This window comes from Triturus cristatus, chromosome 5_1 (assembly GCF_964204655.1).
Source record: "Triturus cristatus chromosome 5_1, aTriCri1.1, whole genome shotgun sequence".
NCBI lineage: Eukaryota > Metazoa > Chordata > Amphibia > Caudata > Salamandridae > Triturus > Triturus cristatus.
This window is the reverse complement of record NC_140587.1, coordinates 127,424,634-127,443,044: the sequence shown is the minus strand read 5'-3', so window position 1 is coordinate 127,443,044 and position 18,411 is coordinate 127,424,634. Positions and strand designations below refer to the sequence as shown.

At 45.9% G+C, this 18,411-nt stretch overlaps 1 protein-coding gene across 2 annotated transcripts in view; it reads left to right on the top strand.

The window, feature by feature from the left end:
• TONSL (tonsoku like, DNA repair protein) overlaps positions 1–18,411 on the top strand; it is a 375,765-nt gene that overhangs the window by 220,699 nt on the left and 136,655 nt on the right. For both annotated transcript variants that reach the window (XM_085604559.1, XM_085604558.1), the window contains exons 14-15: positions 11,043–11,115; positions 15,736–15,899. In XM_085604559.1, coding sequence (XP_085460685.1) covers positions 11,043–11,115; positions 15,736–15,899 — 237 coding nt within the window. The remainder of the gene's footprint in view (positions 1–11,042; positions 11,116–15,735; positions 15,900–18,411) is intronic.

Here is an 18,411-nt window from a genome sequence, read left to right as displayed (position 1 = left end):
AGGGGATAGATTGATCTTAACACCTAGCAGACACTCCCAATTTTTTTCGATCTGAGCACCAATCTCGCGTAACTTATTACAGAGGTAGAACATATGTATCAGATTTGCAGGCCCCACGTGGCATCTTGGGCATTTATCGTCGTCCCTCTTACCCCAATCAAATAGCTTAGCTGGTGTAAAATACAAATTAAACAACGTTTTGTAATGTTGTGCTCTCAAATTCGCAGAACGGAACAGTTTCCCAGCCAGTTGTAACGCTTTGTCTAAGTCCACATCCGAATGCCCTAATTCCAACATCCATGAGGCCTCAACCGTATCCAAATCATTTTGCATTGTTGAAATTTGTGCTTTATAAATCGGACTGATTTTAGTACCCCGTCCCAGCACATACTCAAGTACACCAATTTTACCACCTGGGGTAGACCTTGGCCTAATACTCGATAGCGTTTGATGGATTTGTAAAAACTTAAAACCATGTTTGGCTGGGATTTCAAATTTCCGATAAATATCATAAAAACTCAGCACTTTGTTCCCTTCGAACAGATCCCCTAATCTTCTAATTCCTTGATACTCCCACGATCTCCACAATAGATCATTGCTAAAATGTGAAAGATACTGGAGTTCCAGAGGGGAGTATAATAGTTAAGTTTTGAGATTACCAATGATTTCTGAATAGCTTTCCAGACCCTCCAAACGCCATCCAATACTTTAAACCGTTTTTTATTATAATAGCGCGTGTCAGTCTTGCGCAATAAGAACCCCACCGCTTCCCTACCTAAAAGCAGTTCAAAAATGGATGGGGGATTTAAATTCCCAAACGAGCAGTCGGACAGATTTGTGGCACAATCTAATAATATTGCCATCTGACTAAAGAGACAGGCCACAAGATAGAATCTAATATTGGGGATAGCCAGGCCACCCTTATCCTGCGGCAAAGACATATATTTCAGAGAGCGTCTGGTTCTCCCACACTGCCAGATAAAATTCATAAAAACTGCCTCAATAGATTTCATCACCCCCATAAACGGAATTGAGCAGAAAAGATACAGTAATTTGGGGAGCATGGTCATCTTAAGCACATTGGCTCTCCCTATTATAGACAGATGTATAGTCTATTCTTTTTATTTCAGCCGCCACTGAGATAACCAGGGGGAGATAATTCTCTTTAATTATTGTATCCATTACGGGACTAATCTTAACCCCAAGGTAGACTGCTGAATCCGTGTATCTTCCATCCTGCTTCAAAATATTATTCGAGCAGATTATCTGGGTCTTGCTCTCATTTAAAAGATACCCTGAACACCGACCAAACTCAGTAGATATCCCTGTAAGGGCAGTCATAGCCATCTCTGGATCTATAGTTGTTATAGCCAGATCATCGGCATAAGCCAACAGCTTGGTTTCAAGCCCATTACAAACCACTGACTTAATGCCCTCACACCCTAGTATCCTTCGTACCAAAGGATCGATACACAGGGCAAATAAGATTGGCGAGCATGGACACCCTTGCCGAGTGCCCAGAGAAATATATATTTCATCTGAGCTGCCCCCCATTAGTTGAATTCTAGCTATGGGATCACCATACATAGCTTTTATAGCACTCATATTAGGGCCAAAGACCCTCCGTTCCAATATCCCCCACAAATATTTTCATGTGACGCGGTCAAAGGCCTTTTCTGCGTCCAGAAGGATCATAGCGATCCGTCCCCCGGTGACAGCCTGCACATCAAACAACGTGATGGCCCGCCTGATATGATCCGTTGTCCCTCGACCCGGGATAAACCCATGCTGCCACGGGGAGACCAGACCGCCAATGACCCTTCCCAGCCTTTTGGCCAAAACCTTAGCATAAATGTTTGTGTCCGCATTTATGAGGGATATTGGACGATACGACCCCGGATCTCACTTAGGCTTGCCCTTTTTGTGGAAGACAATGATATTTGTTTCTTTCCAGGGGTCTGGAATTTTCCCAGAGCAGATTATGCCATTGAATAAATCCAATAGCAGGGGAGCTATAACAGTTTGTAAGCATTTGTATACTTCGAGTGGAACACTATCTGGCCCTGTAGCCTTCCCTGCAGATAATTCCTGCAAAGCTTCTATCACTTCACTTAGTGCCAGATCTTTATCTAATGCCATTCTATCCTGCTCGGGCAAATTCTGACCAAAGTCTTCAAACGCCAAGCTAGCAAGCTCTGTCCTATCCTCTTCCTTATAGAGTTTTTGATAAAAAGTTTTAAAAACCCTACGGATGTCCTCTGGTTCCACATACTGTCGGTTACCTTCATGAATTTCCGTTATTATGTTTCTACCATAGCCCTGTCTGATCCTTAATGCAAGCAGTTTACCCGCGTGCTCACACGTCTCGTACATCCTACCCCTGTGTGTCTGGTAGTCATCTGCATTTTTCTGAGCTATCCACTTATGTACTTCCGCCTTGATAGCCAATATCTTCTGATGGCTGTTCTCAGCCTCGTTTCCACCTGTAATATCCCTCAGATGTTGCTCTTCTGCCTCTGCCAGCTGACCCATCAATTTCTCTTGCTCTTCTCGTGCCTCTTTCCTCAGCCTGGCAGATAAGCTGATCGTCTCTCCTCTCAATGCCGCCTTAAAAGAGTCCCACACACTATTTCGAGATGCACTATATACCAATTTATATCAAAGAAATCTTTAGCCCAATTCTTTAAATGTTCTACGAATTTGGGGTCTGCTAACAATCTCCTCTCAAAAGTCCATCTGGAGCGAGAGTGGATAACCCTCTCGATTTCATATAACAAAATTAGTGGGCTATGGTCAGAAATCACTTTTGGTAATTTTTTAATACCTACTCTCCGCGCCTCCATAGAAGAAATAAGAAAATAATCCAGATTAGTGTATTTCTTAAAGGGGCATGAAAATTAAGTAAACCCTGGATTGTGAGGTTTTTTTTATACCCCCAGACATCCACCAAACTGTATGGGCTCTAAATACCTTGGGCTTACGGCCAACATAGTTGACATTATTGTCGATGTCTATAAGATCTGTAGAAATATTAAAATCACCACACACTACGGGGGAGGATGGCCAGTTCAATAATTCCACCTCGAGTTTATCAAAAACCTCCAGTTCATCCTGATTAGAGCCGTAAATTGTACATAGTGTAAAACCCACCTCAAGTTCCACAATTACCCACCTGCCCAAGGTATCTGCCAGGCAGCGCCTAGCACCGGCCAAACTGGATTTAGCCAGTATTGCCAACCCCCTAATAGTAGACGTCTGTGTGGAACAAACCCAACAGGTCAAACCCTTTAATACTTAACCAGTGCTTTTTAGCCCAGGGTATATGGGTCTCCTGTAAGCAAATCAGGTCTAACTGATTTGACCTAACAAAATGCCCCAATCTTTGTCTTTTACTCCAATCATTCAGGCCCCCTGTATTAATTGAACAGATCATAAGCTTCTCCATTAATCGCTATTAAGATAATAACGGACCAATGTCTCAGCAGGAACCAACAAGTTCCAAACAATACAAAAAACCAAACAAAAACATCGCACCGCCAGGTAATTTCCTTTTTGTTCGCCCCTCCCCCCTTTATCCCTCCCTTCCCCTCCAACTCCCCCTTCCTGTGAGAACCCACCCCACTCCTCCCTCCCCTACCTTAAATCGCCCCTCCACCCCAAAGGGACGCTCAGACCTTGGTCTGTGCATATGATGTGCGCAATACTAATGGGCAGTGACTCCTTTTCTAACATAACATTGGCTAGGTTATGATAAACCCTTATATCTATTAAAAAAAAAAAAGCACTCCAGTTCTTCAGTACCAACTCTTCCACCACCCCTAACTCCACATTTCTTTATATACACCTATAAGCCGAGTCCAACCCCTCTTCCCCCTCCCCCATCGTAATACACAACATAGGCAGCTTTATTTGTCCAGGGAGTCCAGGTACTCTCTTGCTTTTATCTCTGATGAAAATTATCGCGTAATACCCTGATTGATCACTTTCAGTTGTGCTGGATTAACAAGATAGACCTGGATTCTTTTAACCTGGAAAGGTTTTATGAGCTGCCTCAGCCTCCAGCGCCTCTCTACTGTTACATGGCAAAAATCAGGTCGAACAAAAAATGTGACCTCTCCACTTGATCTTTTGGCATCAGGCCTTGCTTTATCGAAAATAGCTTGCCGCAGGAGATATATCACGAGCTATATTAGTTTTTTTGGGAACTATCACCCTCTTTTGATGGTGTTCGAAGTTTAAGCGGAATGCGATGCGCTCTTTGGATTTCCGCCACCCAATTCCACTCCGATAGTTCGGGAAAAGCCACCTTAAACATTTCAATTATATAACCTCTAGTGTCCGACCCCTCTAAATTCTCCTGAACCCCCAGCACCCTAAGATTGTTTCTCCTTTGTCTGTTTTCAAACTCTTCAAGTTTCCATTGTAAGTCCTTAATTTGAGCGCCTTGGGCCTCCACCTGGGTTATAGCACTTGTCGCATCGGCTTCTGTAGCCACAATTCACTCTTCGAGATTCGCCACTCTATCTCCCATGTTTGAGAAAGCCTTAGACAGCTTTCTGACTACCCCCTGCATTTTTCCTCATCCCCGCCTGCGCTTTCCGGCTATCTTTTTACATTTCCTTGGTATATTATATCCAGCGTGGAAGGGGGGGGGGGGGGCATCCACTAACACAGGTGCTTCAGTTGCAAAAGCGCCTGAAAGCGGAGTGGCTGACGAGTAATCCCATGTCAGATCTTTCCTCTCTCTATTCTGTGACCGCTTTTGTCCCGAAGATTTTTTAGCTGTTATGGGGCGGTCCTCCTCGCTATCCTCAGGGTCCGATTCTAAACTACTAGCCCCTGTGATGTACTCATAATATCATCCGACCATTCTGCTCCCTCTGAAACAGAAAAGAAGCAATCGCTGGGCTCTTTCTCCACTTCACCCTTATTTTGTCTGATAACAGCTCCTCTGCCTGAGCCCGGGCAAGTCCGTCCATTTGCTTATCAATAAACCCATTCCCCATGCTTTCAATCAGCTTACCACCAAGCTACCGTTCTCCCCAGTACCAGATTCCTCTGTTACTGCTGTAGTATCTGATTGCTCGGGGGGGGGGGGGGGGGGTGGTAACACAGGCTCTATTAGAGCCTCATCTTCAACAGTATCTCCAGCGATGTGACTTACTCCATCTAGGACATTGTGAGTGATTGCCGGACTCACCTCCTTTTCACGGGACCGACTCGGCTTTCCCAAAGCTGCACCCGCTACTTCCAGCCCCCACAGTTGCATCCACCCCAGCGGGCAGTTCCCTCGTTCGCTGTAGCAGCTCCACCACCGAAGACCCAGCCGGGCGGTTCTTGGCAGAAACCCCGCCTCTTCCTCTTCTGAGCACCGGCGGGCCCTGTGAGAGCAGCCGATGCGGGCGTCCAGGAAAACCTCCTGAAGCTGCAGGGTCTAGCGCGCTCTCACCGCGACCCTTGCGAGCGGCTGCTGCGGCCTTAGATGCCGCCGCGCTCGTCGCCACTTTCGCGGCCATCACCAAACACCTCTCACCAGCCGATGGAGCAGCCGCTGCAGGTAATCTTCAATGTACCGCCGGATTATTTGCGGCGCCGCTCCGGCTCGAAATGTCCACACAAATATGCGGGAATACAGCATCAAAGACACGGGGGCCAGAGAGACTTAATGGAGCGGTTTCTTTAACTTTAAACGGGTCTCATACTTAAAATAGCCAGCACTGCCACTTAGTACTGCAGTCGACCTCCTAAGCGGCCGCCATCTTGCCCCCGACTCTCTTGCAGTCTCCAACGCTCGCAAGAGAGGTAACTCACAAACCACAGGTGAGGCTCCTCCTCCTGATGAGGAGTCTAAGCTTATTGGTGCCTCGGGCAAAAGAGTGGCTTCACAGGCAGCAAATCACTGGCGCATTGCCAACGCTCAGGCTCTGTTGGCTTGTTATGATAGGGCTCATTACGTGGAGTTGGAGAAACTCATACAATATTTACCTTATGAACACAAATCTAAGGCTAATGACCTCATCCAAGAAGATAAACTTATTACCAGTACATCCATCAGGTGAGCCCTAGACGCAGCAGACACAGCAGCTCGTGCAGTGAACACCAGTGTACTCTTACGCAGGCATGCTTGGTTGAGAATATCAGGCTTCAAGCCGGAGGTGCAAACGTCCATCCTTAACCAACCATTCGACAAGGAGCATCTCTTTGGCCCAGCGGTTGATACCTCGTTGGAAAAGATGAAAAAAGACACTGAGGTCGCAAAGTCCATGGGAGGCTTTACAATTACCTGCCGCTAGGGTTTCCTTTTGCCGCTCCTTTTACAGAGGTGGTTCCAAAACCATATCCACCGAAAATCCCTTCTCCTTTTACAAGGGCATCAACCAATCCCCCTCTTCAAGAGGTTATTTCAGAGGAGGTTTTAGAGGAAATAATGGTGAGGGAAGAAGCAGAGGTAACTCTACACGCACTTCCCCCCGCAAACAAACAGTGATTTCCTTCTGCTATCCCCCGATCATTCCACCCCTGTCTGGGGACGTCTCTCTCAATTCCTACCTGTCTGGAATTCAATCACCTCAGACAAGTGGGTACTACAAATTATCACCCAAATATTCTTCCAAGATCACATGCAATGTTACCAGAGCATCTTATCCTTCTAAAGGAAGAGGTTCTCTCGCTCTCTTGGAAAAACACGCTGTAGAGCCAGCCCCATTAGAATCCTGGGGACTGGGGTAAACTCCCTGTACTTTTTAATTCCCAAAAAGGACGGCTCTCTCTGGCCTGTACTAGACAAAAGAGAACTAAATCTGTACATTCAATCAGACCACTTTCACATGGTCACACTGCAACAGTTGCTACCACTCCTTCAGCAAGGCGACTTTCTGTCCACTCTGGACTTAAAGGATGCCTACTTCCATATTCCCATTCACCCTGCTCACCGAAAATATCTCAGGTTTGTGGTGGACGGCCAACATTATCAATTCAAAGTTTCCCATTCGGAGTAACTACAGCACCCAGGGTTTTCACCAAATGCCTGGCAGTAGTCGCAGCTCATCTAAGAAGACAGCACATTCACATCTTCCCTTATCTAGACAATTGTCTAATAAAAGCCAAATCGCAGCAAAGCTGCCTACGCCACACTCGAAAAACAGTCCAACTGCTTCACCACCTTGGGTTCACTATAAACCTCACCAAATCTCATCTCCCACCGTCCAACTCACAAGTGTATCTAGGAGCCACAATAGACACTCAGAAAACTCTAGCGTGTCCCAACCCAGTCAGAATCCGCAACATGCCAACTCTAATATCCGCTTCAGCCCCAACACTCGTTACCAGCTCGAGTGTTCATGCATTTGCTAGGAATGATGGCGTCTTGCTTTTTAATCGTTCCTTACGCAAGACTCCAAATGCGTCCCCTACAGGAATGCTTGGCATGTCAGTGGAACCAGGCTCAAGGTCAGTTATCAGATCTAGTGTTGGTGGATGGCCGCACCCATCGCTCTCTGCAGTGGTGGAACATACAAAACATTTCCAAGGGGCTGCCATTCCTCGACCTGGTTCCACAGATAGTGCTAACAGCAGATGCATCGCTCACTGGTTGGGGAGCTCATCTTCAAAAACATACCATTCAGGGCATGTGGACTTTGCAACAAAAACAACTCCACATAAACCATCTAGAACTACTAGCAATTTTTCTAGCCTTGAAAGCATTTAAACTTCATTTAGTAGACAAAGCTGTCCTAATTCGTACAGACAACATGACAGCAATGTACTACATAAAAAAACAGGGGGTACGCACTCTCTCCAGCTAGCCCAGAGGATCTGGAAATGGGCCATACCTCACAAAACATATCTCCTTTCAGAACACCTTACAGGAATAAACAATCAGATTGCAGATCTGCTCAGTCGTCAACGACAACAGATCCACAAATGGAAACCCCACCCTCAGGTCCTCCTTCCATTCTTCCAAATATGGAGTTTTCCAGAGATAGATCTGTTCGTCACCCACCTAAACACAAAATGCCCAAACTTCGTATCCACACCCATTGTCCAAAGGCAATGCACTATGGATGAACTGGTCAGGGATATTTGCTTACGCTTTTCTGCCTCTCCCACTCATTCCAATAGTGGTTCGGAAGCTCAGACAGCAGTCCCTGACACTAATCCTAGTTGCTCCCACATGGGCCCTCAACCCTGTTTCACAACCCTGTTGGAGTTATCCGTAGTTCCTCAACAAAATCAACATCTCACTCCCAATCTTCTCACTCAGAGCAATGGGGAAATAAAACATCCAGATCACAGTCATCTCAACCTTGCGTTCTGGCACCTGAAATCTTAAGGTTTGGCTATCTTAATCTTCCGCCAGGCTGCATGAATATTATCAAGGAAGCTAGGCGCCCTACCACAAGAGCATGCTATGCAGCAAAGTGGAAGCGGTTTGTGATTTACTGTAACAACAATCAAATCAATCCACTCGACGCTTCAATCCAAAACATAATTTGGTATCTATTACATCTACCGTGTTCCAGTTTAGTGTACACATCCATACTCTTGCATCTTGCTGCAGTAGCTGCATATCTGCAAAACAGACCGCATTTGTCTCTAAAAAGAGTACCTGCTATTAAAGCATTGAAGGAAGGACTTGAAAGAGTCATTCCCCTCAGACTTCCACCTGCTCCAGTGTGGAATCTCAACATCGTTCTTACAAGACTCATGGGTCCACCTTTTGAGCTATTGCACAAATGTGATCTACAATTTCTCACTTGGAAGGTAGCCTTCCTCATACCAATCACATCTCTGATAAGAGTGGGTTAGCTTTAGGCACTAACTATAGAAGAGCCATGTTTGCAAATACACCAAAACAAAGTGGTTCTTAAGACCAACCACAAGTTTTTACCTAAAGTAATTTCTGCCTTTCATATCAACCAATCTGTTGAGTTGCCTGTGTTCTTCCCTCAACTAGATTCAGTGGCAGAACGTGCTCTTCACACATTAGATATCAAAAGAGCATTACTGTACTACATTAAAAGAACAAAACCTTTCGGGAAAACAAAACAACTTTTTGTTGCTTTTGCTTCACCACATAAAGTCAATCCAATATCAAAATCAGGTTGTTGCAAGGTGGATAGTTAAGTGCATTAAAATATGTTACATTAAAGCTAAACGCACATTAACAATGCCCCCTAAAGCGCATTCCACTCGCAAACTAGGAGCCTCTATGGCATTTTTAGGAAATATACCCATAGATGACCTTTGCCAAGCTGCAACGTGGTCTACACCATACACCTTTACAAAACACTATTACATAGATGTGTTAGCTAGACAACAAGCTAGTGTGTGCCAGGCAGTTTTACGTACACTATTTCAGACAGCTGCAGCAGCTTCAGGTTAGCCAACGCTTTGGGAGATAACTGCTATATAGTCTATGCATAGCGTGTGATCTACAGCTCACATGCCTCGAACGGAAAATGCTACTTACCACAGTATGCATCTGTTCTTAGCATGTTGAGTTGTAGAATCTCATGCGTCCGCCCGCCTCCCCGGGGACCTATACCTGTTGCAGTACTCTTTCCTATTCCACAACTAGTACTACTTAGATACAATATACATGGACATCTCTCTTTACTACGACTACTACTACTACTACTACTTTAGTAAACTCCATCATCACCCTCAGCGGCAAAACAATCTAAGGATGGAGTCGATGCCCATGCACACTATCACCGAACGGAGGAGTCACCTACCTTGTGACTGGAAAGACTTCTTCGAACAAAGTGCAAACATCCGGACCCAACTCTAGATGGCAATCTATGCATAGCATGAGATTCTACAGCTCTATATGCCAAGAACAGATGCATAAGTAAGTAGCATTTTCCATCCCATATATTTATTTAAAATCTGGCTTGACAATTAGATTGTGTTTTTATTGAAATGGTAAATAAGTCTGAGAGGATTCTGTAACTGGTACAATTCAGAAGTTATAGATTAAAGTGTATCATCTATACTTTGACTTTTCCTATGTTCAAATTACAGCCTGACCAGTAACCATGTTTATTTGGACCAAGTCACTGGGGGAACATGCCATTTCTAATATCACACGTTCCATTCTTACATAATATGCATCCTACCTTGTGGACAGCAAGATGTGCTTAGTGATGACTTAATATTTAAAATCAGGTTTTCCTACCTGTCACAAGGGTGATTTTGACAGATCTGGGCAGCGGGATTCAAACTGCTGCCGTCAGGCTACACAAGGTAGGCCGGAAGCCATATTTTACCTGCCACTGTGGTGGATGGTAAATAGGATAGCTGATGCAGTCTACAAGTGGCATTTATGCATGTATGCATAGGTATATTTCTACACCAAATGCTCTGGCCTCTTTGGAAAGTTACATTTGCCAATAATGTTCTACAGCAATTCTGACTTGTATTCGGGGTCAGAACACCTACTCTGCAAGCAGTGTCTCAGTATTAGAGTTCAAGGTTCCCAGCAGGTGAGTCCAAAAAAGAAAGGATAAATGGGGTGACCACCCTAAAATGGATCACTTTGCAATAGTGTTGATAACGTTGAAGATAGTTAAATGCATAAGGAGCTAGCATTTATAATAGGCTAATAATGGAATCATCTGGAAGATGGCATAAGCCAAGCACATGCAAATGAGTGGTGTGGGGTTGTTAATGTTCATACAGCCCATATTACCCTATGCCATATCTGTCTTCACTGGTCACAGTCCCTTCCCCTTAACCTTGTGGCCATACACCTAACTCCTTCTGCTGACATTTTTTACATTTCATCTTCTACGTGACATGGGTGGGCTTTCAGCATTAATAATGCTACGCTATTTTTACTTGTCAGACATCACAGCAAAATACAAGGCTGGTCTCGTCTCGGATGCGACTGTGCTTCAAGGTCCTGCAGTCAGTACCACCTGAAGCACATTGAAGTCATTCAAAAATGTTATGGTGCATTTTACAAAAACAAAGGATGAGTGAATTAATATGCAAGTTGAGCAGCAGTCCTCCTGACTAATGTAGATTTTTCACATCAGGGCCATCCGTTGAACCCAAGAGATTACTGCGGCTGGACGCCACTCCACGAGGCCTGCAACCATGGGCATCTAGGTACGATAACTGCAAGTCAGTGTTGGAATTGTTGTGCTTAGTGTGATGCCTCATCTTTTTTAATTGCCAGTTGTATTTCAATTGTGATTTATGTTGAAGGAAATATTGATTGAAGGCAAAATGTATTTGGTTGTATTTGTATTTTGTTTGATGAGCTGAGAGGTGTTGGATAAACTGAAGCTGTGCTCAACCCATGCATGCAAACACATGCTACATACATACATACATACATACACACACACACACACATACATACACACACCCAGCCAAGGTAGATGAAACGTTTATTGGGGAGATCAGGCATGCAGCCTCCTACAGAGGTACAGGTAAAAAGGCCTCTGACCTTGGACTATCGTGGTCACTACAGCCAGCCACAGCAAAGCCTAAGTTGGGAGCTCTTATTGGAGCTCAGCGTAGCATTGGACAACGTGTCTCATAGTCGGCTTCTTGAACGCCTGCACAGTTGCGGCATTGGTGGCAAGGCTCTGCAGCGGTTTGCCTCCTTTTTGCTAGTTCGTTTTTTTCAGGTGGCACAAAAACCCTATTTTGGAAGGTTTTCCATTCCAGCAGGGGGTTCCTCGGGTTCCTCCCTGAGCCCGACATTATTTAATCTGTACACGCGGCTCCTGGCCAACATTGTTGAGCGGTACAGCTTTACCATTGTGTCGTACACTGACGATGCACAGCTGATAATTACTCTTTCCCAAGATTCATCCAGCTCTGTGGTGAGGCTTTGCTCCTGCCCGACTGAAGTGGCCGAGCGGATAAGCCTCAGTTGCCTTAAGCTCAATGCTGAGAAGACTGAGGTTCTCTTCCTCAGCAGTCAGCCTTCGATTTGGTCGACTGCCTGGTGGCCTGATTCCTTGGGCACTCTAACTACACTCCCAAGCCAAATGTGAAAGAACCTGGGCATGTGGTGTGACTCCGTTATCTTATGATAATCAACTCACGAGCCCTGCTGGACAATGCTTTGGGATCTTAAAAACCCTGACAATAATTCTTGCCTTCCTGCCAGAGGCAGCCAGGGAGACAGTGGTCAAGTCTTTGATTATGTCAAGTCTGAACTACTGCAATGTCCGGTATCTCGGGGTCTCTCCGGCACGATTAATGAGACTTCATCACATACAGAATATGGTAGCCTGGCTGCTGCTAAATCTGCCTAGATGCTCTCCTTCAGCACTGCCCCTGGAAATATTGCACTGGCTTCCTGTGAGTGAACAAGTGTCCTTTAAAGCCATCTGTTACTGCCATAAAACCCTCCACAACAAAGGCCCCAGCTATTTGCACCCACTGATTGCATCCCACTCCCCAAAAGAAACTTGAGATCAGCTGAGGCCTCCTTTGTATTAATTCCCAGAATCAAAAAAGCTTGCATTGGTGGCTGCTTTCAGCTATTTGACAGCTAAGCTGTGGAATTCCCTCTCTCTCTTGCTTAGGCAGGAAAAATCAAAACTTCTGCAAGAAACTTAAAACTTGTTTTTTAATTTTGTTGTAATTCCAGGTATTTTAGTAAAGGTTGCTCTTCATCTTAGGGAGGAAACCTGAGCTCTGGGACACGTCAGTCGACTTGGCCATGTGCTCTAGAAAGCATCTTAATATTATTATTAACATCATTATTCAGAATGGGAAAATGAACAAAAAAGTAAAATGATGGAGGCCACCCAGTGGACCTTGAGCATTGACTTCACTGGAGATCGAATACAGGGTTAACCAGAAAAAAACGTGACGGACAGGACAGCTTTCATCTCGAGAGGTAGTCCTTAAAAAATTGTTGTGTGAGTAAATGTCAGGAGACCCCCCAAGCTCCAGGAAAAGTGTGTCCCTTGTCCCAGCAGCAGTTGCAGTTAGCCTGAGACCAGATCCTTAATCCATTCTTGCAGTCTGTGGGTACATTCTGATTTATGGACTTATTGCCAATGAATACCGTACCAGTGGGGGGGAAAGTGTTTCTGTTTTGTGGTTTGGAGCATAAACAGTGTGTTCCAGTTCAGCCATGGGAGATGGCGCTAGCATCAGGAGGAGCCTGATGAAGGACAATTCCAGCCTATTTCTGACAGAGAGTTTTGATTTTTCTACTTAGGGTGGAGTCTCTGAGGATACTTTCTGAGAAACTCACCTGAGTCTTTGTTCTTCAGTTAGGGCTGTCTTCTTGGCTATTGCTGAATCCAAAAAAGTACCTATTCTCACTGAGCTGGTACCTACACACGCACCACTACCATTTTTTAATTTCCCACATTACTACTTCCCCAATAAAACCTTGTGATAAAAGTGATGTAGGGAATTTTAATTCACCACCACACGAGAGCACGAGCACACCCTTTTTTCATTCCTGACCACTACTGACAAACCTGTAGGTCTTCCTCCAGGTGGAGGTCAGCATATTTACAAAGAAAAAGACCCTATGATGATGCTGTAACAGTACACTCAGGCGGAGAACCAAGATATACCGCCAATGGCCTGTGTACATGTATGAGGTTTTTTATGACGGTTCGAACACGAGCAAAGACCCTCGTCCATTCTCCCCCCTCCTTGATTTTTGTACTAACCATTGGAAGCCGAATGGGTCACAGCTTCTCTTTCCCTCCTCATTGATTACTTAAACTTCAAATACTGCCGAATGCAGCAGCCAGACTGCTCTCGGGCAAACCTCGGTTTGCGCCTATTGCCAAGGAAATAAATAAATTGTACTGGCTTCCGGTAAGGAACCGAGTTCGCTTCAAAGCCCTTTGTCTAGTTTTTAAGGCGCTGCAGGGTTCAGGACCTGGCTATTTAAAACAGCATTCCCACTGGTAAACTCCGAAAAGACCACTTATTTCATTAGGGGCCAGGCTGGTCTCAGTGCCACGCATAAAATAAGTTCGATGGGGAGGCAGAAGTTTTACATATGGTGCGGGCAAAGCCTGGAACGACCTTCCGTTTCAATTAAGAAGCATCACGAACCTCCTAGCTTTCAGGAAAAGCCTATAGACCTGTCTCTTTGCCCAATAAACTTCTTCCATTTTTTGCCACAGGAGATGTAACTAGCGCCAGAACACCTCCGGGTAACAGTTGCGCTGTATAAATATCATTAACATCACCTGTCCATCTTAATGCAGGATGTGCAAGCTTCACGTTCCTAGCAAGCCATCAAGAGGCTTCTGTAACAGGGCTGCGTTATTACTCTCGTGATGTTGTTGTGCTGAAGAAGGTTGGTGAACTTTGACCTATCTTAGGGCTTCACCCTCTGAATGCCTTCATATGGTAGGACACATTTGGAACACCAGGGGCACCCTTTTAAATGCTCCAGTAGCATGATAACAAAACAGTTTTACTGATCTTGCCTACCAGCTTTGTCCTACATTCATGACTGTATTAATGGAAGGGATGCTTGGTCTCTGCACGGTCTAGGGTGGCTTAGGATGAGGCTTTTAATGGAAGGGATGCTGGGTCTATGCTAATGGAAGGGATGCTTGGTCTATGCACGGTCTAGGGTGGCTTAGGATGAGGCTTTTAATGGAAGGGATGCTGGGTCTATGCTAATGGAAGGGATGCTTGGTCTATGCACGGTCTAGGGTGGCTTAGGATGAGGCTTTTAATGGAAGGGATGCTGGGTCTATGCTAATGGAAGGGATGCTGGGTCTATGCTAATGGAAGGGATGCTTGGTCTATGCACGGTCTAGGGTGGCTTAGGATGAGGCTTTTAATGGAAGGGATGCTTGGTCTATGCTAATGGAAGGGATGCTTGGTCTGTGCACGGTCTAGGGTGGCTTAGGATGAGGCTTTTAATGGAAGGGATGCTTGGTCTATGCTAATGGAAGGGATGCTTGGTCTATGCTAATGGAAGGGATGCTTGGTCTGTGCACGGTCTAGGGTGGCTTAGGATGAGGCTTTTAATGGAAGGGATGCTTGATCTATGCTAATGGAAGGGATGCTGGGTCTATGCTAATGGAAGGGATGCTTGGTCTATGCACGGTCTAGGGTGGCTTAGGATGAGGCTTTTAATGGAAGGGATGCTTGGTCTATGCTAATGGAAGGGATGCTTGGTCTATGCACGGTCTAGGGTGGCTTAGGATGAGGCTTTTAATGGAAGGGATGCTTGGTCTATGCTAATGGAAGGGATGCTTGGTCTGTGCACGGTCTAGGGTGGCTTAGGATGAGGCTTTTAATGGAAGGGATGCTTGATCTATGCTAATGGAAGGGATGCTGGGTCTATGCTAATGGAAGGGATGCTTGGTCTATGCACGGTCTAGGGTGGCTTAGGATGAGGCTTTTAATGGAAGGGATGCTTGGTCTATGCTAATGGAAGGGATGCTTGGTCTGTGCACGGTCTAGGGTGGCTTAGGATGAGGCTTTTAATGGAAGGGATGCTTGGTCTATGCTAATGGAAGGGATGCTTGGTCTATGCTAATGGAAGGGATGCTTGGTCTATGCTAATGGAAGGGATGCTTGGTCTGTGCACGGTCTAGGGTGGCTTAGGATGAGGCTTTTAATGGAAGGGATGCTGGGTCTATGCTAATGGAAGGGATGCTTGGTCTGTGCACGGTCTAGGGTGGCTTAGGATGAGGCTTTTGTTGTCATTGAAGTAAAACTTGTAGCCAGTAATAGCCACTGCTTTCTTTTTTATCTGTTTCTCCCTGACAGAGATTGTACAATTTCTACTCGAACATGGAGCCAATATTAACGACCCCGGTGGGCCACTGTGTGAAGGGATCACACCTCTTCACGATGCCCTGGCCTGCGGTAACTTTGAAGTGGCCCAGTTGCTCATACAGAGAGGGGCCTCTGCAACACAGAGAAATGCCAAGGTAAGCATTTAGATTGCGCACATTTCGTTTTTGAGTAGCTTCTTTCTAGTCGTACAGAATGCGCGCACAAATGGACCCTTTGTACTCGCCAGTAGCAGAATATCCATCTTCCCCGACTGTACAGCGAAGGTCCAGGCTCAGCGAGCTTCCTTCTTGGAGGCTAAAAAGGTGCTTCGGTCGAAAGGCCTCATGTACTCCCTGCTGTTCCCATCAAAACTGCGTGTGGGATTCGATGGGGCAACGCACTTTGATTCCCCGGATGAACTGTGGTCCTGGCTGGAGGTACATAGGGCTGAGGCTCCAAAGTATAGACCGTGCAAGGATGCCGCATCTACAGACCAGCCACAACGGAGATGACTTCGACGGGCATCTGGAACATTCTGGTGACGGAAACCCTCAGCTTTACAGGCCGCAGGAGACCGGAAGGCGGCGCTTCAGGCAGAAGCAGACGTGTTGACACAACAAACGGAGAAAGGCAGCTCAGGGAAAGCATCAGACACAGGGGACTCTGCCAGAAGTGAGGCAGACCTCCCGGATTTAACTCCACAGACTGCAGATAACATCTTTTAAACTTGCCTGGGGGGATGAGGGTTTGAGGGCCAAAATTGGCATGAACAAAGAGGGTGACTTACCCTATTGAATTAGAATTCTGGCGCCCGCAGGTAGTCTGGATATCCGTGAATAATTACTGTAAGTGGGCACTAGTTGCAGTGCATGGGGTGTGAGGAAGGGGGCACCCGCCACAGAAGGGGTTGCGGCCCCTGTGAGGGATCATTGAGGCTGCCTGCAAAGGGGCAATGAGTAGGAACCTTCTAGGGTGCCCCGACTGGATAGCCCTCTCTGGTTGTTTAGAGGGGACCGTCTAATAATGTTTTTTAGGTTTCACAAGTTGGGACGGCCAGCCGTTGCAAAGCTGGCCTGGGATGATGCAGTTCCTTGGTTGGGGTGGTTAGTGGTCCCTGGGTGGGGGTCCCAAACATGGTCTGAAATAGTAGTGGGGGATAGTGGATGGGGGGGGGGGGCGAGGGGAAGATCACGTAAATAGTAGTAATGGCTGTAGGAACGCCTCGGTTTCACGAACTCAAATTTCTGATTTGGAATGTGAGGGGGATGGGTTTGATTACTAAAAGACATAAAATTCACAGCTACCTCACACAAAGAGGGATACATATTGACATGCTACAAGAGACACACTTAACGCTAGAGGAAAGTACAAAGCTGAGGCGTAAACGGCGTGGGCAAATTTATGCAACCACATACTCTGCATTTTCGAGGGGGAACTCTCATATGGATTAAAACGGGCACCCCATTCGAATTAGACAGAGCAATAAAGGATGGCGAGGTCAGATACGTACTGCTTCAAGGTAGATTACTGGGCAGAGTGATTACATTTGGATGTATCTATGCCCCAGATCAGGACCAGATTCAATTCTTAGACAAAATGTCCATGCAGCTCACCAAGCTAGATACATCTTACACACTATTGGGGGGAGACTTTAACTGTGTGGCTGGTGTAGGAATAGACAGATCAACTCCACCCTTCAATAACACCCCAGTTGCCAAAGCATCCAAAGGGTCCTGGACTTGGTTAGAAGGGTGGAGATTATTCATATTACTTTCACCTACATCGGCAACATACCAGGCTAGACATGTTCATATGCTCAACCCAGATGGGGCCTGCCGTTATGCACACGGAATACCTTGGATGTACCACATCTGATCATAATCTGCTCATGTTACACGTCTGCCCCATCCCTGAACCTACACTGATACCCATGTGGCGGCTGAACCCCACCCTTCTGGAAGATGTTCCCTTCCGCACATCGTTACACACAGCTGTGGAAGAATACTTTCAGCTCAACCAAGGAACTGCAAGTTCTAGAGCAATAGAATAGGAAGCTTGCAAAATATGAGTCAGAGAGTGGGAATGCGGAGACAAATTTTAGAAGACCTCACAAACCTAGAAGCACAACTACATGATAGGGAAACCCAACTGACAACAGAGTACTGGGTAAATTAAAGGAAAAGAGAGGAATCCGATAGCACCCTCGAGAGGCTACGATGCTTGGGAATAACAAGTGCGGGTACATGCGGAAGGGGGTAGAGCAGGTCGTATGCTTGCATGGCTAGTACGCCCTGAAAATAGAGGATCTCCCATTTCCAGAATCAGGTCGGGAGACCAGATAATATTTGGTCCCAAGGACATAAATGATGCATTTAGAGCCTTCTATGTAGAATTGTACAGTGAGCCGAGACCCCTGACGCAGGAGATGTTAATTGATTATCAGTAAGCACTGCAACTGGAAACACTGGAACCGGATAGACGGGAAGACTTAGGGGGGCCAGTGACTAAGATGGAAGTCAAGGCTGCAATTAGAGAAATGGCAAAAGGGAAGACACCGGGCCCAGGCGGCATACCAGTGGAATTCTATTCGACGTATGTGCAGACACTGGCCCCAAAGCTGGAGGCAAGGTATGCCGAAGCCTGGGAGAGAGGGGAATTGCTCTCCTT